This window comes from Thyridium curvatum, assembly GCF_004353045.1.
Source record: "Thyridium curvatum strain D216 chromosome Unknown NODE_18_length_519074_cov_76.432364, whole genome shotgun sequence".
Lineage (NCBI taxonomy): Eukaryota > Fungi > Ascomycota > Sordariomycetes > Thyridiales > Thyridiaceae > Thyridium > Thyridium curvatum.
The window spans coordinates 460743-485359 of NW_022156773.1; the positions used below are offsets into that span (position 1 = coordinate 460743).

The 24617-nt window shown below is 56.0% G+C and overlaps 12 protein-coding genes across 12 annotated transcripts; 5 read left to right on the forward strand and 7 right to left on the reverse strand.

Moving 5' to 3' along the window:
• Positions 1-240: 240 nt before the first annotated feature.
• On the reverse strand, positions 241-600 carry E0L32_004040 (uncharacterized protein; the record flags this gene model as incomplete). The annotated part of the gene is made up of 3 exons (XM_031138407.1): positions 241-291; positions 353-400; positions 463-600. The coding sequence occupies 3 exons, from the start codon at positions 598-600 to the stop codon at positions 241-243; spliced, it is 237 nt and encodes a 78-aa protein (XP_030998102.1).
• A 520-nt stretch (positions 601-1120) lies between these two features.
• On the forward strand, positions 1121-2792 carry E0L32_004041 (uncharacterized protein; the record flags this gene model as incomplete). The annotated part of the gene is made up of 6 exons (XM_031138408.1): positions 1121-1228; positions 1280-1336; positions 1387-1433; positions 1494-1678; positions 1736-2289; positions 2364-2792. The coding sequence occupies 6 exons, from the start codon at positions 1121-1123 to the stop codon at positions 2790-2792; spliced, it is 1380 nt and encodes a 459-aa protein (XP_030998103.1).
• A 325-nt stretch (positions 2793-3117) lies between these two features.
• Positions 3118-4152, reverse strand: E0L32_004042 (uncharacterized protein; the record flags this gene model as incomplete). The annotated part of the gene is made up of 1 exon (XM_031138409.1): positions 3118-4152. One exon carries the CDS (start codon positions 4150-4152, stop codon positions 3118-3120), a length of 1035 nt encoding a protein of 344 aa, XP_030998104.1.
• A 239-nt stretch (positions 4153-4391) lies between these two features.
• Positions 4392-6075, reverse strand: E0L32_004043 (uncharacterized protein; the record flags this gene model as incomplete). The annotated part of the gene is made up of 3 exons (XM_031138410.1): positions 4392-4515; positions 4583-5497; positions 5555-6075. 3 exons carry the CDS (start codon positions 6073-6075, stop codon positions 4392-4394), a joined length of 1560 nt encoding a protein of 519 aa, XP_030998105.1.
• Positions 6076-6779: 704 nt separating this feature from the next.
• On the reverse strand, positions 6780-7361 carry E0L32_004044 (uncharacterized protein; the record flags this gene model as incomplete). Its single annotated transcript, XM_031138411.1, has 1 exon — positions 6780-7361. The coding sequence occupies one exon, from the start codon at positions 7359-7361 to the stop codon at positions 6780-6782; it is 582 nt and encodes a 193-aa protein (XP_030998106.1).
• A 1213-nt stretch (positions 7362-8574) lies between these two features.
• E0L32_004045 (uncharacterized protein) lies at positions 8575-10547 on the forward strand (the record flags this gene model as incomplete). Its single annotated transcript, XM_031138412.1, has 4 exons — positions 8575-8703; positions 8794-9017; positions 9079-9863; positions 9952-10547. 4 exons carry the CDS (start codon positions 8575-8577, stop codon positions 10545-10547), a joined length of 1734 nt encoding a protein of 577 aa, XP_030998107.1.
• A 473-nt stretch (positions 10548-11020) lies between these two features.
• Positions 11021-11567, reverse strand: E0L32_004046 (uncharacterized protein; the record flags this gene model as incomplete). Its single annotated transcript, XM_031138413.1, has 2 exons — positions 11021-11253; positions 11330-11567. The coding sequence occupies 2 exons, from the start codon at positions 11565-11567 to the stop codon at positions 11021-11023; spliced, it is 471 nt and encodes a 156-aa protein (XP_030998108.1).
• A 1136-nt stretch (positions 11568-12703) lies between these two features.
• Positions 12704-13645, reverse strand: E0L32_004047 (uncharacterized protein; the record flags this gene model as incomplete). The annotated part of the gene is made up of 1 exon (XM_031138414.1): positions 12704-13645. One exon carries the CDS (start codon positions 13643-13645, stop codon positions 12704-12706), a length of 942 nt encoding a protein of 313 aa, XP_030998109.1.
• Positions 13646-14402: 757 nt separating this feature from the next.
• Positions 14403-15233, forward strand: E0L32_004048 (uncharacterized protein; the record flags this gene model as incomplete). Its single annotated transcript, XM_031138415.1, has 3 exons — positions 14403-14484; positions 14541-14902; positions 14988-15233. The coding sequence occupies 3 exons, from the start codon at positions 14403-14405 to the stop codon at positions 15231-15233; spliced, it is 690 nt and encodes a 229-aa protein (XP_030998110.1).
• A 158-nt stretch (positions 15234-15391) lies between these two features.
• On the reverse strand, positions 15392-17549 carry E0L32_004049 (uncharacterized protein; the record flags this gene model as incomplete). Its single annotated transcript, XM_031138417.1, has 3 exons — positions 15392-15418; positions 15501-16925; positions 16992-17549. 3 exons carry the CDS (start codon positions 17547-17549, stop codon positions 15392-15394), a joined length of 2010 nt encoding a protein of 669 aa, XP_030998111.1.
• Positions 17550-18485: 936 nt separating this feature from the next.
• E0L32_004050 (uncharacterized protein) lies at positions 18486-19499 on the forward strand (the record flags this gene model as incomplete). The annotated part of the gene is made up of 1 exon (XM_031138418.1): positions 18486-19499. One exon carries the CDS (start codon positions 18486-18488, stop codon positions 19497-19499), a length of 1014 nt encoding a protein of 337 aa, XP_030998112.1.
• Positions 19500-21481: 1982 nt separating this feature from the next.
• Positions 21482-23166, forward strand: E0L32_004051 (uncharacterized protein; the record flags this gene model as incomplete). Its single annotated transcript, XM_031138419.1, has 2 exons — positions 21482-22446; positions 22509-23166. 2 exons carry the CDS (start codon positions 21482-21484, stop codon positions 23164-23166), a joined length of 1623 nt encoding a protein of 540 aa, XP_030998113.1.
• Between the last annotated feature and the right edge of the window lie 1451 nt (positions 23167-24617).

Genomic DNA, 24617 nt, shown 5'->3' on the forward strand with positions numbered 1-24617 from the left:
TCAAAGCTATCCATACTATAGCTCGGGAGGCGGGTTCGGCGAAGGCTTCGATACCACGGGTGGTGTCTTGTTTGAATGAATCTGATGTGGTTCATCTCGGTTCGGCGTTGGTGTCATCTGGAGAATGTGTATGAACCTTGGTCTTTTGGTGGTAATTATCCCAATTATGTCATATCGCTACGATTCTATGAAATAGCACTGCTCGAATAGTTTGCTTTAGTCAAGATATCCTGCCGTTCTTCAAATACCATAATGATGAAAAGCCTTGACTTCCAGCCCTTCGAGCTCAGCCTATGGATCAAGTCAGCATCAATTCCTAGGCCATCAACTTATCGCCTGGCGTAAGATGTACCTCGGTCAATTGCTTGGGAAGCTTAAGAATCCACCTTCCACGCAGCTCCTAAATATTCATGTCAGCACGTTACTAAACTATAGGCTTGTAGAGCTGGGTCTGATTCATACCATCAGGGTGTACTCTTCCTGGCCGCAAAGCTCGTCCAGCGCTTGCTTCAGCAATGCGGGGTTGGTGTATCTCCTCCGCAGCACATGCTGATACAACTGAGAGCCGGTAGAGGCCAGGCTTTCTTTGGAGGTTGACATACTGCCTTGGGCTTCTGGAAAAACGTCTGGTGTGGGTGCGGAACATCGATCGTTAGGTTGCAACGAGAGAGGCCGCGGTGCTCCGCCCCCCTCGGCATATATAGCGGATGCACAGCGATATGCACCATTTTCGGTGGCGGTGATGCGACCAGCTCAGCAGTACATACGGGCCCCTTGCCGGACGAATCATCGCACACCAGTCCCAACATTGCACCAGTCCTGCATGGAGCTGCTGTACACACTCATATGATGAGGAAAGTGAGAGCTCCCGAGCGACTTGATGGATGTGCAGCCCTGGAAATTTCGGGCTTAAAACCCATTGGTTTCTCTTTGAGACATGCCTGCTTTTGTGCTCACCGCGCATTCAGAACAATTGGTTGAGGTTGGTTGGCGCTTGTCACCGCCACTTCATATGCAAATTGCTTTTTTCCTTGATATTTCTTTCCGTCAACTAGTCAAAGATTCCCACGAAAGACGTGTCATGAAATCTTACCCATGTTTTTGAATAGCTTGAGATGATATGGATTGGGATCGTAGGACAGAAATCTGGTCCGACTTTGAGTATGACCGATTCAGCTACCAGCCCAGAGAGGCTACAGTACTTTGCAAATTCGAATTGGAAAAGGTAGTATTCTTCCCTCGGCAGATCAGATTGGAGATTCACTGATGTCTATGTTAGGAAGTGGTCTCCAAGTCACTCGTCACGGCCCATGACTGGGATCAATGGTTAGAAACAGTATGGAACTCCTCCCGTGACTGGTTGCGATACCTCCGCTAACATGACAGGGCCCGGTTGCGCGCGATGGTCCTCCGAAAGCTGGCATCTGCATCATGTAAATCAGTTCGCCGGACCGGACTAATGGCGGAGGCTTACTTTGACTCAGTCTTTGCAGCAGGGGCAAGCCCACCCTTCCGAATATTTCTCCCTCCATCTATGATCTGCCTTTCAAGAAACACATTTTCAGCAGAATCATCGACCAATTCCATATACTCCCTACGATAGTCCGGACAATCCTTCGAGATGTCGCCCATTTCTCGATACAAGAACATGACAATGAGCGCAAGGGTCGCATGATCAGTACGTCTTCTCGAATCATGCATTTAGTACACGCAAACCTGTAGTCTAATGATACAGGCTGCACCGCTCGCACGAGCACTTTACTCCGAGACGATATGGCCATCTCCTCGACATTCCTCGTTGACGCAAAACTAAGTCTCGTTGTCGTTTTTGGATGTGGCAAGGCGCAGAAGGACAAGATCGAGAACCGACTGGGCCGTCTAAACGCCGCAGACGACAACCATCCGCTCTTGGTATTAGGGATGTTTGCAGAGATGGAGCGTATCAGGCTGCAGAAAGACGCTGAACGACTTCTCGGGCGCTTCGCATTGCGCGCGTCACGCGACCACGATCTCGACTTGGACATGAGCAAAGCCAAGATGACGGAGTTTCTCAAGATGTGTTACGAGTCAAGGGAACTCATCAGTCATATACTGGCGTTCAAGCTGCAAGCCAAAAAAGTAATCCACAGTGCGGAAGAAATGGATAAGTCGGAACGCCTGGCTGAAAGGTGGTCCCCATGGGCTGGTGTCCAGATTCAAACTCGGCTTTCAGATGTATTGAATGAGCTTGAGGGGAACATCGAAGATTGCCGGATGATTATGGACAATATGTCTCTTACTATGCAAACCGTGAGTTATCCAGTCATTTGTGTCTTTGAAGGGGGTACGAGGATGGATACTCTAGCTAAATACCGTTTTTCCAGTCCTGGAACCACTTTGCCCGAGAGGACAACAAAGCGAATTTAAGTCTGGCGCGGGCAAGCACTAACCTTTCCATGGATATGAGACGCGACAGCTCTCAAATGCGATCAAATGCGTTGTTGACAATGGTCTTCTTGCCGTTGACGACGCTTGCTGTAAGTCACCAAAGCCATATTGAGCGCTTTGCGCCTGGCGCTGAAGCACGCGCTGATTTGAGGCAGTCTATATTCTCAACTACGTTCTTCAATTGGGGACAGACAGACGGGCATGCGATCGTGTCAGGATACATTTGGGTCTTTGTGGTTCTCGCTGTCGGAATCACGACTATTACCGTAGGCGCTTGGTATTACGCGACACATCGAGCAAGCAGAAAGGAAGAAGAACGTCAGCGCCGGGAAACATTGGGGTATGGCATGGAAGCTATTGTATAATGATAGTGCATGTAATGAGTTACTATGAAGGGATGATAGTTGGGTCAAAAACGACACCTTTCCCCAGGCTGCTCTATTTCAGCAGCTGTACGACTTTCTAAGTATACAGTCCTCGTCAATGGCAATGACAGTATATCCTAACTGACCCTTGTTTTGTAGCTGCATGGCCTAGGCCTCTCCCTATGAAAGGCTCATTGTAACTTCCTAGACTTCAAGGTCTGCCTTGTAATACGCTGAGGATAGTGAACCCCGTAGTGGCTGATCGTTCCTCTAAGAAAAGAGTAGTTGGCGCACACTGATTCTCCAAAAACATCCCGCCAATGCTTCATTCCGGCATGCCTCCAGTTTCTGCCAGTAACTGCGTAGCAATCTGCCGCACTCGATCCTCGGCTCCCGGCGTCGTCCATGACACCATCTCCAAGGCCCAAAGCATCATGCGCCCGAGAGCATGGACATCGCTGACATAGTCCGGCGCAACCTCTCCCATATCGACGAGGACGAGACGATTGTCCGGCGTGAGCAGCGTATTTCGATCGTTGACATCGCCGTGGACAACTCCAGCCTTTGCCAGCTCGCGGACGCCTCTGAGCAGGTCGATAATCTGCTCTTCCGCGATAGGAAGGCTCGGCCATGGCTTCGGAGGCAGGCCTTCCTCTGGGTCAGCCCCCATACCGTACTGATAGCCTCCTGCCAGGCTCTCCAGGCTCTGGCCACCGTAGGGCATTATGATCCCTAGAACCTCGTCTGTTTCGGAGTGTTTGTTGACGACCGCGAGGATAGGCAGCACGTGAAAGCGAAGTTCGATGGAGGTGCCCGGTGGCTCTGACGCGGCCAGTAGTGCTTCTCTTGTTTTGATTTCCCTCTCGATGGCCTCCAAATCCTCAACAAACTCAATCCTCTTGAAAATACAATCCGCACCGTTCCAGACGCAGCGATCAATCCCGCGATTTAGATATAGCTTCTGTTTGACCTGTTCAAAAGTCGTCGTTGGGAGAATATCTGAAGGCCCTCTGCCGTAATGAACATTGCCTTCGATTCTCCGAGCCACATGCTCGTTGGGCTTCTTCTCAAAGGTCGTCGGGGTGCCCTCGCGGGTGGTATTGATGACATTGAAGTCTGGCAGCGTGCCATGATGTGCATGGTAGTCCGAGATATGTTTTGTAATCACAGCGTCCATCCAATCCTCATCTCGGACGATAGTGTCAAGGTTGAGTTCGTACCATTTGCGATTTGCAACATCGTAAGCTATGGCAGAGGAGGAGACTTCCGGGTATACTATGAGATTGTAAATAATCACTTCAGGCTCGTGCCATACCCGATCTGCTTCGTCCGCGGGAGCTGCCCACCGCGTGGAAGACATAGGGTAAAAGGAAAGATATCAAGGGAACCGCGCTCGGAGATGGGACGAGAAGGTTTCTGGTTTCAAGAGGGGTAGCTAGCGGGGGCTGCCTGCTTAGCAGTACTAGGTGGGGGTTTGGCAGCCAACAGTTTGCTTTCTCTCGGATATCACAACAACAGTGAAGACAGATTGCTGAGGATTTAGCATGATCTCTCTGAAATATGACCATAATGTCTCGGCGGCGCTTGAGGCCATCGAAACTACTGCGACGGATCACGAAGACGCACATGAACCGGCATATCGTCCTTGACATGAGGCATGCCATCTTTGGAGATCTGATAACACCGTTCGCCCCAGATAGTCTCTGTCTTGCCCTTTCGGCCTCTGCATCATGCCATGTTAGCTTTCATCCAAGGTCAGAGATCCGGGCTCAGAGAATGACGACACTCACTTCAAAGCGTCCCACTCATCCCAAGCGCATTCGATATCAAACTCTCGCACCGTCATCGCCAGCACCATCTTGATCTCGGTCATGGCCAGGTGCTGCCCGACACAGTTGCGGGCGCCCTGGACGAAAGACCGCCAGGCATTCTTGGGAGGATAGAGCGGGTCGTTTTCGTCGGTCGTCAGCCATCGCTCCGGTATGAATTCAAGAGGCCGCTCCCAGACGTCAGGGTGGCGGTGGATGGCAAAGTTGCCGTCCCAGACGACGCAACCCTCGGTGGGGAAGCAGATGCCTTCGAAACCGGATCCCGGGGGTCCATAGAGATTGAAATTTGGGGTTCCTTGGCGAAGAGTGCCGACGTTGGTGTGGATGCGCATCGTCTCTTTGATGACAGCGTTTGTGTAGGCCAGTGAGTTAAGAAGATGAGGCGAGGCGCGCAGAGCTGAAGCGGCATCGGAACCCAATACTTCATCAAGCTCCTTGCGCAGGCGGGCGAGCACCTCTGGCTTCTGAGAGAGGATAAGGTACACGTACGCAATCGTAAACGCAGACGTCTCATGCCCGGCAAAGAATGTGTGTTTCGTCTCTCCCAAAGCATACGGGATGAATGTGCTCTCGTCCTCTTTATCCTCGGCCATCGACTTGACAAGATTCTCAACTAACGTCCGTGGTCGACCGCTGGCATCCTCTGCCTTGCCTTGAGCTTCGAGCCTGGCACGATCGTCGAGTCGCTGATGGATAAACGGCAGGAGGAAGTTGTCCATAGCACGCGTATTGGACCACATCTTGTACCGCCACCACGGGTTGTAGACGTCAAAAACGTTGGCGATGGTCACGAAAAATCGTAGTCTGGAAAGAGTATCAATCATGCTCTTGGAGAAAGGCGTCATGGGGCTGGTCTGCTCGTGCATGCGTATGTCTCTGTTTTTGCCACTTAGTGACTTGTTCGTACTCGACGTCTTCATGTATAGCACTCACAAAATGTACTTTCCAATCACGTCTAAAGTCAAAAGCGTACAGAGCCTCTGCAAGGGGAACACATTGCCCCAGCTGCCATCCTTACTAGCCTTCTGTCTCAGAACACTGACAAACACTGCAACCTCCTCGAGCAAATCGGGCACACGAGCCATGACCGTTTGCGGGCTCAGAGCGAGGTTCATGCGTCTCCGGCGGACCTTCCAAGCCGGTCCGTTGCTCGATGACAGGTCCAGATTCTTGGTCAGCGGGTAGAGGAAAGCGTTCTGCTCAGGTGGCTTGTCCAGGTTGAACTGCTGGGTAAACTGAGCCGACACATCCGGATGCAGACTGATGGCCATGGGCGGGCTGAAGGGCCATGCGTCCACATAGGCTACAGGTGGGCAACGGTCACAGCCCGGGAAAAGCTCGCGCCAGTTGTCCAAGATCATGACCATCATGTAATCGCCGTGTGCATCAGACGGGATCTTCGACATGAGCTTTCCGACAACTTCCAGATGGCCAAAGACTGGGTGGTGGCGCATCATCGGCTGGCAGGAACGGTCAGTGCTCGACCCTCAATCGAAAACCTGGCATCTCAAGCACTCACAACCCCCTGCTTTTGGAGCTGTTGAAAGCGGCTTCTGACACAATAACCGCGGTAGACATAATAGGCCACAACAATCGCAAGGGCGAAGCTCGCCAGGGTGAGAGGGGAGACTGGAAGCAGGCGTGACATCTTGGTGCCAGCATACAGTCTCTGTCTGCTGATCCGGTTAGGTTTTATCAATCGAGCGAGTATGACAACGGAGGAAGAAAGATTGGTCAGAAAGAAGAAAGGAATCACCAAGGCTGATCCCGAAGGATCAAGAAATGTGGACTAGCACGACGAAAGAAGGAAGACTGTCAGCATGTGGAACTCTTAGTGCCTCCCTCATAAGCAAGGAGCCAATCACAATTGAAGCCAAGTTTGTTTTTCGCAGGTAGCGGTAATGAGTGTGGTGTCTGTCTCGTAGTTATGTTGTGCGGAGATAGCATCATCAGCATCATCCCGGTGCCCGCCACTGCGTTGTTGGGTTTTCACGACGTGTCTCTGTGTCACCAGACCACGTGTTTGGACTTAATACATGTAGCCTCAGAGCTGTGGACCCCAATTGACCGACACGCAGTGGATTCAAGGCATTATGAACATACGGATACAGTACAATACTTCAGATATTCCCCGCACAGAATTTTCTTGCCCCAGACATCATCCTCCCAACTCTACCAGGCCTAGGCTGTGGTGATTTCCGGTCCTGTCCATCGGGCTAGGCAACTCGCTAGCCGTCGTTACTTGCTGAGGTGACTTGACGCGATCGGAGGGATCGTACTGCTGGTCCAGCCTCGCGTTCTGCTGCTCTAGCTGAGCTGCGAGCGCTTTCTGGGTCTTCCTCAGCCTCATGATGCAGTAAATGACTCCGAAGATGGCCGCAGTACCAATGCAGGATGTGCTAACAGCAATCCCAACTATAGCCCCAGTGCCTAGGCCGTTTTGTGCTTCCGAACTGCCGGCAGCAGTTGACGCCGCAGTGGGAGTTGTAGACAAGGTTTGTGGCGTTACCGGTGATGCTGCTGTCGTCGGCAGTGGCGAACTCACGCTGCTGGAGGATGTCGAGCTCTGCGAGGTAATGTAGAAGTAGGATGAGGCAAGCCCTGGGGCTGACTGATTGCCCTGCTGGGTGGCGGCGCCCTGAAGCAGCCAGAAGAAGAACTTGTTGGAGAACTGCAAGTCCATTCCGTAAGTCTGTACAGTCCAGTCGAAGTGATCAACTGCGGAGCCGTCGTGGGTCATTTCTAGGGCTCAAGGATGTCAGTGATTCTCACGCCATCGTTCCACGGTAGCAGCGCAGGGGGATTGGACAAGCGTACGGAGAACAATGGGCCCAAGAGTTGCCGAGCCTCCGGCGAGAGCCTGCTGCCAGAGTGCGACGGTATAGTTGGCCAACGTCGTCTGCCATCTGATTGTCTCTTTGTCTCCGATATGGAAGACCGCTCCTTGCGGTGGATATGAGAAGTCAGCCGAGGCGAGTGGCAGTAGAACCGTGGCGGTAAGGAGGGCGAGACCCAAGAAAGACAACATGGTCCTTTGTTCGGACGTCTGGCAGGCTAACTAGATCATATGTGCATCGGCGTCCATCGGTTTGCAGTCAGTATCTGCGATAAAGGGGCAGCGAGGCAAAATAACCCTTCCGAGGGCTGGCCCGGCTAGTTGCAGGCAATATGAGTGTTTCGACAGGAGAGATGAACTTAAGTAACCCTCCACAGCCTCTTGTATTCGGACCGGCTGTTGGTTCCAGATTTACGCACGAGCTCGGGCTCATACAGCTTCAGAATTACACTGCTGTTGAGACAAATCTCAGGGGCCTGAACTAGTTAGACTGCCCACCAAAGCTTGTTCCCCCCGTGACAGCCTCATCAGCTGCCCATGTAGTGACCTAATGAAGAATACTGCGTATGGCATGGTTCAATAGTGTATATGTGTAGTACTTTGAGTAATGCGATACCTCGCCCCTCTGCTGGAGAGTTTCATCGGCCAGATTACAGCGAATCGGATAAGATACAGTGCTTCCGCTGAGCGCAATCCGTGGCAAAACTCGCGAACCGAGCAGAAGGCCGGGACAGCCCGTCATTGGCCAAGGGGTCTAACCTCAAACCAACAACCTGCCAACAGCCAACAGACATGACCCTTCCGGTTGAATTGATGCCCTGATAACCTGCTTGAATTAGGGGTCCTGTAGCACCCGGGCGCAGACACGGACCCCAGCTTGAACGTCTAGCTCCCGGACAGGGAGCTGGCGCGTACCTGCATTAAATGCATCCATGCCAAAAATATCCGTCCAGAACAGCCCTCTAATAAATCAGCCATGTAGCCCTCCTTAGGCAGCACCTCTGCTTCCTGCCCCATCGCCTAACCTTTGCGGGCAGCCACAATGGCAGTCGGGGATTCCTTCATCATGCGGCGGCGGTGGCGGCTCAACCGCACCCAGATCGCCTTGGGATGCATAATGGCCTCTTCGGTGATGCTTTTCTTCAAAGCCCAGGTCCTCTCCGGGGTGGTACCTGGAGTTACCTCGTTTCTACCTCCGTCGTCGTCCCCTGGATGGGCGGAGGACATAAACAATGCCACACTTGGGGTGAGATGTTTTCCCGGCGCAAACGATACGATACCTCTCAACCGTGCTTCCATAATTTTATAAGAAATCTACTAACATCATATCCCACAGTTCCAAAAAGTCTTCGTCGTTGGCTTGCCTTCACGCACCGACCGGCGTGACGGTATGCTGCTACAGGCGTCCCTCAGCGATGTCGACATAGAGTTTGTCGACGGCATCCTCGGCAAAGATATCAATGAAAAGGCCATCCCGCAAACCAAGAAGAAAGACGAAAATCAACGAATGGGCCTTCCAGTAATAGGGTCTTGGAGGGCACACATGAATGCGATCCACGAGTAGGTGACTGATTCCTCCAGTAACTCCCCATTTACACGTGCCGACTTAAGCTGCATTTAGGGTAGTTCGACGAAACCTTTCTTCCGCTTTGATCCTGGAGGACGATGTTGACTGGGATGTACGGATAAGAGAACAACTTCGCGACTTTGCCTTTTCGACAAATGCTCTCACGCAACCCTTACGCGCAACTCCTAGCTCCTACTCCGATCCTACCTTTCCAACCGCACCATCAGATGACAGCCCCGCCGTGTCCGTGGCCGATATCTCTTTCCATCACCTCCCGGCTATACTACCTCCCAGGTTCTCGCCGTATGGGGATAACTGGGACGTCCTCTGGATTGGCCACTGCGGGATGCACTTCCCAGCCGCCGGCCGCCCAGGAGCGGTCCCGCGAGGGCGGGTAATCCACAGCGACGACGTGACCGTCCCCGAGAGGAGATATCTGTGGACTTTGAACGACCCCTTCACGCTGAAGGACCAGTACCCCGAGCACACGCGGGCGGCGCACCACGTCCAGGAAGGCGTATGCACATTGGGCTACGCGGTCACGCAAAAGGCCGCGCGGCAGATCCTGCACGAGATCGCGCTCCGCGACGTCAGCGACGCCTTCGACATCACCATGCGCTTCTTTTGTGAGGGGGTGCGCGGCCACAGGCGCCACACCTGCCTCACGGTGCAGCCCGCGCTGTTCCACCACCACCGCCCGGCCGGTCCGGCCAAGGCGCTGAGCGACATTGGCGATCACGGCGACGAGTTTCGCGAGACGGCCTCGACGGACATGGTGCGGTGGAGTGTGAGGATGAATGCTGATGTCCTGTTGGAAGGCCGAAGGGACTTTTGGGATGGTTATCCCGATGCGAAGTAGGACTGTGTACTGTTTTGCATGCATCAAACATGAAGCATATGGATAGCACTAGACTGGGCCGAATCTAGTCATCGATTTGATTCAAGGTGCAAACGCGAACGGCATGGTCCAGCTGGGCAGGCAGTTCCTCTCAGCAGCCTACCTCATGGCCAGTTATGATACTGGCAAGTTTCAGATGCGGATGGCGAACCCTACCAATGACCAGAACTTGGTTGCGGTGACCGAGAAGGGCTTCGAGGTCACGGACAACTTCTGTGCCGCCGACAAGACACCTACGGACAGCGGCACAGGAGGTAATGCTGGAAATCAGACTGATCCAAAGACTGGGACCCCAGTTGCAAGGTCCAAAAGTGGGACGCCGGGTGTTATATCTGGCGTTGTAATTGCAGTGTTGGCGATTGTATCCCTAATCGGCATCGCGACCTGGTTCTTCTTGAAACGAAGAAAAGCCGCCGTTGCAGGAAGAAAAGCCGCCGTTGCAGGGAGTCAGGATCCGTCGCGAACATCTCCTCACTACGACGCGTTGCCCTCTCAAACCAAGGATGTCCACATGCAGGTCTATCCAAAGCCTGAGCTACAGGGGTCTTCTCCGGACCCTTCTTCGCACCAGATTTCTCCACAGGCACCCGGACCGCATTCGAACTATCGTTATGAACTGGCATGATGAATTGGCAGGATAGAGGATGCCAGGTTATTCATTTATTCACTCTGCTTTTAGAACCGGAGGCTGGACGGAAGCATGTAGGAGTATGTCATAATGAGTTCAATGATATGATTCTTTTTAATTTCATGGTGTGCCGCGTACTGTGTAGTATTGCCGTCGATGTATTACTGTCGAAGAAACCAGGCAATCCACTACTCGAAGCTCGAAGCTAAGGATATGTTCAAGTCCTGTCCATATTTACAAGGCCGTGTCTTGGTAGAAACGCGAAACCAAAGCGGTGCCACCCTTCCCTCTGGGCAGGATGGGTAGCATTGCTGACCTGTCTGACCTATCTGGTGGTGGAAGGCGCCTTGAGCATGACCACCAAGGTATCTAGTCCGTCGCTTGCCATGTGTGTATGAATATAATATGCATTCGAAATCATTCCCAACTCCCTTGGCTCCTTCAAGGATATTATTTTCCCATCAAAGACTCTAGAGAGCCAAAGCAGCAAGTGCAGCGGCGCCCAGCATGGCGTAGGAGCCGGTATCGACGGGTGCAGCGTTCGGAGCAGGCGAGTTGGAGCCGCCGGTCTCTCTCGCGGCCGCGGCTGTGGCAGAGACGGACGAGACCTTGGAGACGAGGTCGGCCGTGGCAGAGGCGACCTCGTCAGCCTTGGGGTCGTCGGCAAACTCGGCGCAGAGCTTGGCAACCTGCTTTCCGCTGTCTAGATTGCGCATTCTATGGTCAGTCATTTTGGCATTGGCTCCCCGAAGGGGGGAATTAGCGCGTCATGGACATACCGTATCCGCTGTCGTGTTTGCAGTTGTCGCCCATGCAGAGGCCCATCTTGAGGGCCAGCTTCACTTGGTGCTCGCAGACGCACTTGAAGTCCGTGTTCTTGCAGTTGTTGTCCTCGGCTGCGCGCGAGAAGCACATCAGGCCGCAGGCGGGGAAGTCGTCGATGATCTCGGCCAGGTCGTCGGCCCGGACGGCGCCGAGGAGGGCGAAAATGGGGAGGGCGACGGATGCGAAGCGCATTGTGACTTGTTGGTGATGAATGAGGCACAGAGGGAAAGGAGTTTGGACGGAGATCCAGGGCAGAGGTGAGTACGCTTGGCAATAAAATGCGGAAAGCTGCTGGACTTTTATGGTGCTCTTTCGAGGTCAGAACCCAGGTTCAGCACGGAGGCCTGTCGACGAGAATCTTGCTTGCTTGCTGACGGTGTCACTCCAGATCCATGCCACGGTGATGGGTCTGACACTGCTGATCTTGGCCTTTTTCAGGAATTGACAGCTATGGACCTTCCCAAATTTAAAGATGAGACTCCTTGGAGCTCGTCCACCGAATAGTGCCTGAGGCAGTGCGCCGGCCTGCCCGACATGTTTCTCCCCTTCCTCGGACCAATAGCAAAGCGATTCGCCAGTCGACTGGGTGTCGTTCAGATGATCACCAGAGCAAAACAGACATAAAGTCGACACGTAGGGCTACTAGTTGGGCCTGTCACTCGCTGATCAAAGGATCGCTCCGGGGCCCCTTTTGTGGGTTGAGGGCGGCTATGCGCCCTGAGCCATGCTGTAGCGACAGGATTATGACGTCGAGATGGACAGGGGTGAATATGTCTCGATTAGGCAATTAGATGTCTGTCCACACATCGGGGAAGCCTATTTCTCCGTCTGGAAAACCCTAGGCCAACAAATGTCAGTAGTAAAAGCCGGGTTCTAAAGCCACTGCTTGGAATAGGTTAAGTATGCCCTTGATAAGTCTCTTTCAATATAAGAATATGAATAATCATGCTGCAAAGCCGAGTCTCTGAAGTGACAAGAATACCGGTGCCGTAACTAAATGCTGGAGTTAAGAGCAAAGATCCTATGAACTGCTTGATATACCTAGAAACAGCGGTGGAAATAGTATCGTGGATACGATGATATCTAAGAGTATGAACTGACTTGAAGTATTGTGTTTGTGCGCGTTTCCAGAATCAGAGTGAGTAACAACTGGCCAGTATATTCCATAGTTTTACCTATTTTCTGGAATCGAAGAGTCGACTTGTCCGCAGTGCTCGGTCACGAACTTTCCTTCTCTGCAATTTGAGAACTCAAACTCACTAGTACCCTACGCTACGTGGCACCTCGAATGCCCTTGTTACCGACTCAGTTCCCGATTCCTACAAGCCCTACGCATCCGGCCCAAAGAACGTCCTAGGCCAGATGTTCATAGCCGTCTTCATACCGTCGCCGACCGGCAGCCCGGCATGCAACACCCTCGGATCACCACTCCCATTCGCCATCAGGTTCACCCAGAACAGCGCGTTGCCTCTCACGGGCCTGAACGCCATCCCGCCCTGCTCATGCATCCTCCACACCGCTTGCTGCTTCTTACCACCACTAACACCATCATCACCCTCAGCGGCGGCACCGCCCCCTCCGATATCTCCAGCTTCTTTCCCCCAGTCCTGCGGCGCAATAGGCCGGATCTGCGGGAAATACGTCTCCCCCTCGGAGCACCCGTCCTGCAGCACGACAAAGAAGGTAGCGACGCGGTTGTACAGCCGCCGCCGTCCACGCGCGCCGTCCCCGTCCAGCAGCCGCGGCTGCCGGAACCAGTCGTGGTGCAGGTCGAACTTCTGCCCGGCCGTGTACCGCACCATCTGCGCGACGCCCATCTCGTCCCTGCGGGGCGCGAGCAGGGTGCCCAGGAAGCGCCGCGCGCGCGCCAGCACGCACGCCACGGCGGCGTCGTCGCCCGGCAAGGGAGCGCTCCAAGACGTGCGGCTCTGGGCGCGGGTGCCGCCTGCGGCGCCGTAGCCTGTCACCGGGGAGGGCTCGAGCAGGGGCTCGCCGGCCTTGATGATGAGGTCAGCCTCGCGCGGGCTGACGAGGTTGTGGATGTACACGACGAGAGGGTCGAGGGAGATGAGCTCGGTGGTGTAGTTGTCAGGCCCGCATGTCCACTCTACCCCCGAGGCAGAAGCAGCAGGATCAGAAGGGTGCGGCTCGGGCGTCCGGGCTAGGTTGAGCTCCTGCAGTCTATGAACGGCCAGCTGCGTCAGGATAGGGCCGAAATAGGCAAGGCCGATGCCAGCTCCGAGAGCAAGGATCTGGCTAAGTGGCGGCATGCTGTGAGCTAAAGTTGAGGAGATGCAACCCGAGTACGAGAGCAGAGGTTGATAATGGGCTTGGCTTGGCAAGTTGGTCGAACCCGGCAGAGGTGGAAAAACCAGGGACCGCAGAGCGTGTCTCCTCTTCCTGGATAGGTGGGAAGTCAGATACCGTCTCGAGCGATTCGCCAACAGTCGTCAATAATCCCCGTGAGGCAACGTCGCTCGCGACTCGCGCCCGGGCCACTGGATCTCTTCCGGTCCTGGATATCTCACAGGCTTAAATCTCCGACGAGAAAGCAATATACGATCCCGCGGCAGATGACAGATGACAGCTCGACAGAGACGATAGCAATATCGCAAAACGTGCACCCGATCCGCACGCCCGGATCAATCAATGTCAAGATCCAAGGGGGACACCTCAGCTCCCCCCCGATCATGGATGTTGTTTCCGGCTAATATGGGACATGGCCATATTGGCGACTTTTATTACGATGCCCTCAGCGCAGCTATTTAGCCCAGTTTCTCCAGGAAATTAACCTCCGAAACTGCACAGATATTGCGACTCTGGGGCGGGGGAGGACGCGCCTTTGATGTTAGGCGCTCCTATTGGAAGCGAGGCGCAGCCCGGAGGAGTTTCTATAAGACTCGTGATGTTTGCGCTTGGCGTATGAGCTTGCGAGATTCACGAGAAGGCTCCCAGAATAGACTTGACAACTTGTGGGATACTCAGATCTTATCTTCCGAAAAGACTACTTCATAGAAATCAGCGAAAATGCGTCTGTTCAACCTCCTCGCCGCAGCATCGGCCCTCGGGTCTGCCCTGGCTCAGGGCTCCGACGGGAAGCTCCGCATCAGTAAGTAGATACCTAATCACCAGGAACAAAAATGTACCTAACATTGACCCTCAAAGTGCCCCTCGGCGACTCCATCACCGAGATCACCTGCTGGCGCGCCTTCGTCTGGGACGACATCGTCGCGGCGAACTACTCGTCCAAGGTCAAGTACGTCGGCTCGCAGAACAGCAACCCGCAGAACTGCAAGCCCAAGACGGCCGGGTGGGACATGCACCACGAGGGCCACTCGGGCTGGCTGGCCATCAACATCGCCAACCAGTACCTCGAGCGGTGGATGCAGAGCACGCCGGCCGACATCGTCATGTTCATGCTGGGCACCAACGACGTCAACACGGGCCGCAGCACGGCCGACATCATGGCCGCGTACACCAAGATGGTCAACATCATGCGCAAGGCCAACCCCAAGATGAAGATCATTGTGAGTCTCTTGAACTTGTTTCCCTCTCCCCCAGGTTGAATCCGAGAAGAGAGATGAGGTGTGGCTAAATGACAAACAAAAAAAGGTCGACCTGGTCATCCCCCTGCCGTTCCGGCCCGACGGCATCAACGCCATCAACAAGGCGATCCCGGCGTGGGCCGCGGGACTCAACTCCACCGAGTCCCCCATCGTCATTGCCGACTGCAACACGGGCTTCCCGGCCTCGGATCTGAGGGACGGTGTCCACCCGAACCTGGCGGGCGACGAGATCATCCGCGGCAGGATTTCGCCCCTGCTGCTCAACCTCATCAAGGAGTCGCTCGGCGAGTAGACAAAAACGTCAACGCAGTTGCGGCTCTGTGCCGGCGAGAGAGATGGAAGGAACAAAAGAGACGACGCTGTTTGATTTACGTGTGTATATTGACTTTGTCGATGATGTTACATGTCTTACTAGAGACCCCGGCGTTTGCCAGATACATATATGATAGTTTAGTGCTCGCAGAATGAAATTGCGTTCTGTAAACCATACGTCAGTACATCTAGACTCTCAAGCATTTCAACCCGCACTCGGCAAATAAGGAATGCAGGGGCAACATACCTCGTTCATCTCCTCCTCCACCTTGCCCGTCATGGCGCTCCGCTCATCCATCAGCGCCTCGCGCGTCTCGACCGCCCACTCCCACGACAGCGGGAACTCGACGAAGCTCATGATGTGCTCAAAGATCTCGAGCGGCAGGCGCGCAAAGGCCGGCACGCTCCGCACCTGGGGCGCCCACCAGTCCCGGCGCTGCGGGGGAACGTTGGCCGTCGACAGCACGCGGCGGTAGGGGTCGATGAGGAACATGGCGAGGATCTTGCGGTGGCCGGGGCGCTTGGGGTCCGCCAGCTCGAAGGGCTGGACCTTGTGCTGCAGGGCGTTGGGGAAGGCGAGCATGCGGCCCGGGCGGGTGAGCACGGTGCCGAGGTTCTGGATGGGGTTGCCGTCCTGCTCGACGCCGAGGTACTTCTCGAGCGAGGTGTGGGCGCTCTGCTCGGGGATCATGATGAGGTGCTCCGAGTCGATGCCCTGGCGGAAGGCGAGCCGGCTCTCGGTGATGTTGTCCTCGTCGTAGTAGAAGAGCGCCGTGGCGGCGATGCGCTCGTTGAGCGCGCCCTCGATGTGCCAGGTGCCGCCGCCGTAGCGCGGTTTCTCGGGCGTCAGGTGGATGTTGGCCAGCTTGAAGATGACCTGCAGGCCGTCGGGGAACTCGCGCGTGAAGTCGAGCCGGGCCGAGAGGTCAACCTGCTCGGCAAAGGGCTTGAAGTCGTCGGGCTCCCGGAACTTGATGATGCGGTGCTGCGTCCACCACTCCTCATACTCGTCGGTCCACTTGTAGTCGTCGCCATCATTGTCCTCGGGGATGTCATAGGCCGCGCCTTCAGGTAGGTAGTAGTCCTCCTCGTCGTCGGTTCTGCTGAACTTCTGCCTGCGGCGGTCCGACCACCAAGACAGGCACTCTTCCCACATCGGGACCGCGGCACCAACAAATTTCTCCAGCACTGGGTATAGTACCTTGTGCTCCTCCGGATGGAGGTTGTTGATGTAGCCTGCGATGCTGGGGCCGGCCTCGGTCCACTTGATGTCGGTGGGAAGCCACTGGTAGCTGCCCCAGCCGATAGGCAAACTGCCGAAGGGACGATCCTCCTCGCTCTTCTGGAATCCGGGGACGAGTTCTGGCGTTGACTCGTAGCTGTTCCAGCTCTGGAGAGTGATCTTCTCCGAGGGAAGGACATATGACTGGCCGTATACGACGGGGAAGAGCGAGGGATGAAGCAGATCCAAGACTAGGTTGTCTGAGCGGGGGTGCCAGTCTTTGAAGCTCTCAGGGACGTCCTCAAGCACCTTCACGGCGGACTTGAGGGCCGCAGCGAGGTCAGGAGAGACGTTGGTGTCAGACTTGACCACAGTTACCTCGGCATCAATGGTGTTGATAAGACCCGTCTCCTTGAAGCGGGTAGCCTTGTCCTGCAGCTCAAGGATACACTGCACGCCCATGCATTAGCAAGCTACTCTGCGTCAACTTCTGGCCCTAGATCAGACTGAACCTACGTTTTGGAACATCTTCTCCGAGAGAAAAACGTCATCCTGGTCGTCAAAGTTGTCGTCCTCTGTCGGGGCCGTCATGCTCATGGCCTCCTCCTTCCACTTGGCGACGATGCTCTCGTCAAAGACCTTGCGCTCCCACTCGGGCTTGTCGGTGATGGAGCCGATAAAGGCCATCATGCGGCGCTCTCTGTAGCTGACGCCAAGGCTCTGGAGGACGCTCATGTCTCCGATGGCATGGGGGAAGGCCTTGACGCAGTTGGGGTCGTGGTCGGCAGGCAGACCAAAGCCAGGCAGGCTCACGCGCTCAGCGGAGGGGCCGGCCGCGGCGGAACCTTTGCCGAGTGCTCTGGAGGCGACGAGAGCGACATTCTCGAACATCTGGGCTGCCACCGACTTCTTGTCGCCTCTAGTCTTCCTCTGGGCCCTGGTCTTGGGATCCTTGGGGTGGTTAGGACCGAAAAAAGGGGGCCCAACATCGCCCTTTGAACTGTAGACATCGGCGGCCTTGATCTTGTCGCAGGTGAAGCAGCGACCCGACGGGGTGAGGATGTGACGGGTCATGGCTGGAGGGCTGGGGTGAGAGAGGGACCGGATGGCTTGAGGGACTGTCTGACTTTGGAAGAGAGAGGGGGAGAGGCCTGGTCGCAGGTGAAGTCACAAACGAATCATGCATACACACACGATTGCAAGGAGAGGAGCGGTGGAAGAGACCGGCCGCCGTGGGGTTCATATCTGCCACGAGCCAGGAGAGTCGTCTAAGTGCGGCTGAGGACTAGTGACAGGGCGCCAAGCCCGCGGTAGCTGAGATGGTGCCTGTATTTGGGCCATCGCCTAACCAGATCGGTCCTCGACATTCCACGACCGTTTGGCACTTGGAGCGATTTGCGATTTGGCACCGACTCGAGCCCGGATGGGCCTCTCCACCTGCTGTTCTGCCTGCTGCTGAGACGTGGGGACTGCCTCGAGCTGCCTGTTGCACAGACAAGATCAGGCGGAGACCAGGCGGAGACGGGATGTTGAAGCATTGAAGCAGCGAGAGTTTCCATCACAACACCCGCTGTGCTGCCTGCAGCTGAAGTCTGTATCCTGGTATATGATACGACCCAATGCTAGTACTGCGCTCGGCAGGCAGAAGGTACAACAAAACCCCGCATCCGTCGTCGCTGTTTGCCAAGCAAGGCGATCGCTCGATGCTATGCCGGAATGGCGATGGTGGTGGTGTCTAAGTCTCCGAGGTGAACGCTGTGGCTGTGTTTTTGGCGATGAATTCCACTGGAGACCATTCGCTAAATTAAGCGTGATAACGATAAGGAAACATCGATCTTTACGAGAAGACTGGAGGGTTCTCACCGCCCGAGCCCGGACCCGCATGTCCGATCCATTCTGCCGCCCTCTCCCAAGCTTCCCAAATTTTTCTTTTTGGCGCCTTTGGTGGTAGGAGGTGCAACCCGCCCCACGAAAGTCCGAATCGAACAACAACCAATTGCACACGACACCATGGGCGGACAACCGGCAAAGAAGAGGTCTGCGGACAGCCAGGCCAGGTTAAAGGCCCTCAGGCCAGCCAAGAAGCAAAGGAAGCAGCGGGAGTACCACAGCAGCGACTCGGAAGACGACGCCCCGCAGGACGGAGGAGACTTCAAGGCGGTCAACCTGCTCGACTCGGACAACGAGGACCTCGACAATGTAGAGGTAGACGACGTGCCCTCGGGCTCCGGGTCAGGCTCGGACTCGGATTCGTCGTCAGCACCGGCCTCGAGCAGGAAAGCACCCAAGGCTGCACTCAAAAAGTCAAAAAAGCAACAACCCAACCAGAAATCCCACGACGCACCAGAATCATCGTCCGACAACGAAGACGAAGAAGATGGTGACGACGATGAAGACGAGGACGACGAGCTCGATGCAGACGGCAACAAGGCAACCGGCGCGAACCGCCAGTCGTCCAGGTCGAAGCGCAACGACCCGGCCGCCTTCGCCACCTCGCTCTCCAAGATCCTCTCAACCAAGCTGTCCACGGCCCGGCGCGCGGACCCGGTCCTCGCGCGCTCGGCCGCGGCGCAGCAGAGCGCCCGCGACGCCGTGGACCAGGCCCTCGAGAACAAGGCCCGGCGGCGCCTGCGCGAGCAGAAGCGCCTCGCCATGGAGAAGGGCCGCGTGCGCGACGTGCTCGTCGCCAGCACGGCCACGGGCCTCGGCGGCGGCGGCGGCGGCGGGGAGGCGGACGGGCTCGCGGCGGGGAGGAGCGGGGGCGAGACGGAGACGACGGCGCAGATCATGGCGACGGAGAAGAGGCTGCGCAAGGTGGCGCAGCGGGGCGTGGTCAAGCTGTTCAACGCCGTGCGGGCGGCGCAGGTCAAGGCCGCCGAGGCGGAGAGGACGGCGCGGGCGCAGGGCGTGATCGGCATGGGCAGGCGGGAGGAGAAGGTGGCCGAGATGAGCAAGAAGGGGTTCCTGGATCTGATCGCGTCTGGTGGAGGAGGGCTCAAGAAGGGGCCTCTGGAGGAGGCGTAGGGAGGAAGGGGCTCGGCCCAACGTCCTGTCCTGTCCCTGGAAAGCGCGGCATTGAGGTGTTTAGGACCAGTTCAAGTCAAAATGTAATGATACCACTACAGTATTAATGATACCACTACAGTATGAAACGGCCATTCAGCTATTAGAGATGAGTCCATTGGTATTTCTTTTTAGATCCCCGAGCCACGCCGTACCCTGTGCCGTAGATTGCCGCCTTTCTCTACCTTACTGTACAAATGCTTCCCGGGTGAGGGTGAGCAACATTCGTGGCCATACGTAACGACTTCCCCTTCCATCATCGCCCTTTGAACTAGATGTACACAGCGACCTGAGCCGGAGCCGAGCAAGTCCCCGGATCAAGCCGCAAACCGACATGTAGAACTAAATCACGTAAAGTCCTTGGCTTGCAGATTCCTCGTCATGGACGGTAGCTGGAGCCTGAGCCCATCAAGCTCCTTGGTCATGTGGACCTGGCACCCGAGGCGGCTGGTCTCGGTGAGGCCGAAGGCGAGGTCGAGCATGTCGTTCTCGTCGTCGTCGGGCTCGGGCATCTTCTCGTAGTACTCCTCGTCGAGCACGATGACGTGGCAGGTCGAGCAGGCGCAGGAGCCGCCGCAGGCGCCCTCCATCTCGAGGCCGTTGGCCTGTGCGATGTCGAGCAGGTTGGCGCCCTCGGCGACGGCGAATTTGTGCTCGATTCCGTCCTTCTCTATGAAGGTGATGTAGAGCCTGGTAGTGGTAGCAAGACTGGTCAGCAAGCCAAGACACGCAGGTGGCCGTGGGGCAGCCGGTTTGAATATCCCGAGGTCTTTGCGGGGGGTTGACTCACTCCTCGCCGGGCTTCGGCGGCTCGATATGGCCATGTGAGGCTGCCGGGGTGGATGAAAATGTTCGTATTTGCTGCCGGAAGGATCGTGAGGGTATCAATGCTGCAAGGCGGAATGGTCAGCGCGGGCTCGGAGGGGTGGCGTGGAGGTACGGCATCGTATCGTGATGCGGGCGAACGGGCCTTCGCGGCTGAGCGCGGCATATGCGAGTCTGCGCAAACTTACAGGAGATGGAATTCCTTTGCCGCGACGTCTGGCTGGGCATCGGGGGTCTTGCGGTGCTCAATCGAGAGCCAGTGTGACGAGCGGCCTGGGCGAAGCGCAGCAGCGGCCGCGCAAGAGATCTCGGGGCCGACATGGCTGCTCTGCTCGGAGAAAAGAAGGAGAATGAGGGAGCAGCGACGGGGGAGGACGGATGCCTCGAGTTTATGCCAAATTGCGTCGAGGACAAACAGCGGTCAGAGGACCCGTGACTCGACCTGGACTGCAGCTAACAGCAGGCAAACATGCACGGGCTGTTGGTCCTCGGAGGGATCTGTTTCGTCGACGAGGTGTGTCGTGCCGGCCGGCGCTGGTCGTTGGGAGGGAGCAGAAAGTGGTGCAGCTGGGGATTTGTTTCTGTGCAACCCACTGCAAATCAGCGCCTCAGCAGCTAACAGAACCCAGTCGCAGCGAGTCTAGGCATGAATTACCCGAGCTCTCACTGGTCAACATTGAAAAGCCCGCTGGAGCTCCGATAAGAGCGAAGCCCAGGAAAAAAAATGCATGTCGCCAGAAAAGTTCCTTATCGCTGGCTCAGTTGGGGGCTCTCGGTTATCGCACTTGTTCCGCCCCCGGTTTTTATCTCCGACTTTGATCAATCAATCATGATTTCATGTTCATAGCATTTTTCATGCTAGACATGCTTGGTTAGGGGCTCGCGACAGTGGGGAGATCACCTAAAGCTCAGGAGACACTAAGAAAAGCAGCAGGATGTCACAGCACGGAGCACCTCCATACACGGGCCCATTTTCATGCATCATCAATCACCAGCCTTTTTTCCCCTGCCTGCTTCTCCAAACAAACAAACAAACAAACAAACAAACAAACAACCAACCACTGCTCCTGGCCATGAGAACGTAGAGCCCGCCGCCTCCGTTCTCTTCCCATCCGATCATGTCTTCGCACAGAGAAGGCGTCAACCCTCTGAGGCCCTACTACGTCCCCCCCTCGATAGGAGAGCCCTCCGACTTTGGCCCCAAATCCGGGCCCAATCCTTTTTCTCACGGCAATGCGACCGGCGGCAAGTACGCGTCTAAGGCGCGTGACATCTTCTCCGATATCGACTACAAGGACTACATAGCAGAGCCTTCTCCCTCGGTCGTGCGATCCCTCAAGGAGCTGGTTGACGAGCTGCTATGGAAGTACACGTCCACATTGATGGCCCAGCCCTTCGAGGTAGCCAAGACGGTCCTGCAGCTCAGGATACAGGATGACCCGGGCGCGCTCTCGGCGGTGCCATCGACACCAGAACCTCTCCAGAGGCAGTCCTCCTACAGGAACTCAATATACGGCGATGTACGTGTCTGGTGCTGTCTCCTATCCTCTACCCTTTCCTTTGCGGAATCAGGCCATGCTGATGACAGTCTTTTGCACGTGAAGCTCCCCGACTCCGATTCCGACCCGGACGAGCCAGCCTACTTTACCTCCAACATCCCCAACACACCCACCCCTGCGGCTTCCCGCTCCCGCTCGCAAAGATTGGGATCACCGATATCACCGCCCGGCACACCGCGGTCGCAGCCCAAGCCGCCGAACGCCGCCGAGGGGCAGCTGACCCTGCGCCGGCCAGACTCCATCCTCGACGTCATCTCCCAGCTGTGGTCCAGGGAGGGCGCATGGGGCGTGTGGAAGGGCTCGAATGCCAGTTTCCTCTACTCTGTGCTGCAGTCACTGCTGGAGAACTGGTCGCGGAGCCTGCTGAGCGCCCTGTTTAATGTCCCCGACCTGGGTGTGAGAGATGATGTGGATCGCCTGATCGACATTGCGTCGCCGTACCCGTGGCTGTCACTATGCGTTGCGGCCGCTGCCGCTGTGACCACCGGTGTTCTTCTCGCGCCACTCGACATGGTGCGCACAAGGTCAGTATCGTTGCGGTTTCCCAGTCCCACTCCGTTTCCCATGTGCTAATCGACCATCGCAGGCTCCTGGTGACCTCGGTCTCGTCCAAATCCCGACGAACTCTCTCCAACCTCCGAAACCTCCCCTCCTACTTCTGCCCCTCTTCAATCTTCCTCCCGACCGTCTTCCACTCCCTCATCCACCCGATCTTGTCGCTCTCCACTCCTCTTGTCCTCCGCACACAGTTCCGCATCGACCGGGATCTCAGCCCCACTACCTTCTCCATCGCCAAGTTCTGCTCCTCTGCTGTCGCCCTGTTCGTCAAGCTGCCGATCGAGACAGTCTTGCGCAGGGGTCAGATGGCTGTCTGGAGCTCGCCGTCGTATGCGGCTTCTCTCGAGACAGCTCCTGCTCCCAGAGTACGAGGCAAGGAGGCTGCCATGAAGTCTGCCGAGGCCGATGTCCTGGTCCCTCTGGGCAAATACGATGGTCTGGTCGGCACCATGTACAAGATCGTCACGCAGGAGGGTTCAAGACCGGTCAGTGCTCCAGCGCCCCCGCCCCCGCCCAAGGCAAAGGCTTCCGGCTCTAAGCGGGGGAAGCCCAAGATTGCCGAGACGGTGTTTCGGCGCGGCCAGGGCGTCGAGGGTCTCTGGCGTGGCTGGAAGGTAGGCTGGTGGGGACTCGTCGGCTTGTGGACAGCGGGTGTCGTAGGCGGAGGAGGAGATGGAGAGTTTTAATGGCGGATCAGACACGCATGTTAGTCCCGGATGGGACGACTCGGCCCGGCCGAAAGATTGGATGGATAGAGCCTACACTTCTCCTCGCACCTTATTTTGCGATACTGGGATGCGGGCGTTTTACGGGGTGCGTCCCTTTTTTGTCTTCACGAATTCTCAGCTCACGATGACGGTATGATATCCCAACTTGGTTTCTATTTTCTCTGCGACAGCACATGGAAGGCCTGTCTGGTACGAAGATGTTCTTTCTTCTGGCAGTGTTAGTATAGATGTACGATCTAATATGGTTGCGATGTGGCGAGATCTCCAACAAGGCCTCTTGGTATCCTTTGCTGCTCCATGTGAAGATCGAGTGTGCAGTCTGGGGTTTGCCGGATGTTGCGGCCGGATCGCCAGGTACCGTCACCCGGACCAAAGTCGGATATGTTGACTCCATGTCTGCTTCGAGATAACCTGGTTAACCAAGCTCGGGATGCGACATTTGACGTCGATGACAAACCCGTGCATCGTCACCCCGGGTTTACCGATGACGAGGACATGGCCCATGATACCCCAAACCTCGGGAGTCCTTGAAACCTAGACCGCAAATGATATGGTGCAAACCCCTCAAGCCCATCGATCACTGCCCAAGAGGCGGCGCACGGCACGGCGGCTCGGTAACCACCCTCACTCACATTAGCTGCCCTCCCGTGGAACCGTCGCAGTTTGGACGAAACCATTCCCCGGGCTTCCTTTTTGATCCTCCTGGCAGTCGACAACCTTCCACCAACCACTCTCGCTCAGCACATGTCTCGACAAGGTCAAGGGTCAAGGCGGTGATTTCGAGCTCAAAAGTTCGGTCCACCTCCACCGCCGACGCAACCCTGCCGGAGCCTCATCGACCGAGATTGCTCTTTTGGTGTGTAGTCTGCCCACCACGCTTTGCCAATTCGAGTCGCAGATTGGGCCATCGAGGGGTGAAACGCCAGCACATATGTATGTCTACGAATGTAAACTGCCCTGATGCGGGAGTCCATGTGATGCTCTAACTCGTCCGCTAGGCCGAAGGAACCATGATTACGACTTCGACTTTGACGGAAGCGAGTGCCGCTTATGCGCACAACACGCGCCTCTCCCGGTCGCGAGCAAGCCATGCAGTGCTGCTTTGCTTGCGCTCTGCGGTAGCGAAGAAGGTGTTCCGCCAATGAGACGCGGTCTGGGGGGTTGGAGGCAGTTGCATTGAAACGCTGATCCTTGGCTTGGGTACCCATTACCTGGACTCCCTGGACAATGTTTAATCTATTCGTGCAGGACGCTCTCCTTCTGCTTGCCCTGGAGATATTGGGCTGCGCCAGGGTGTTTCTGATGTCGGGGTTGCCCTTGTGGACTTGCTTGGCATCACGCGTGTAAGTCACTACGGTGGCGTTCGGTGGAAGTGCCTGATGCGGAGTTGGGGTTGCGAGATCGTAGTC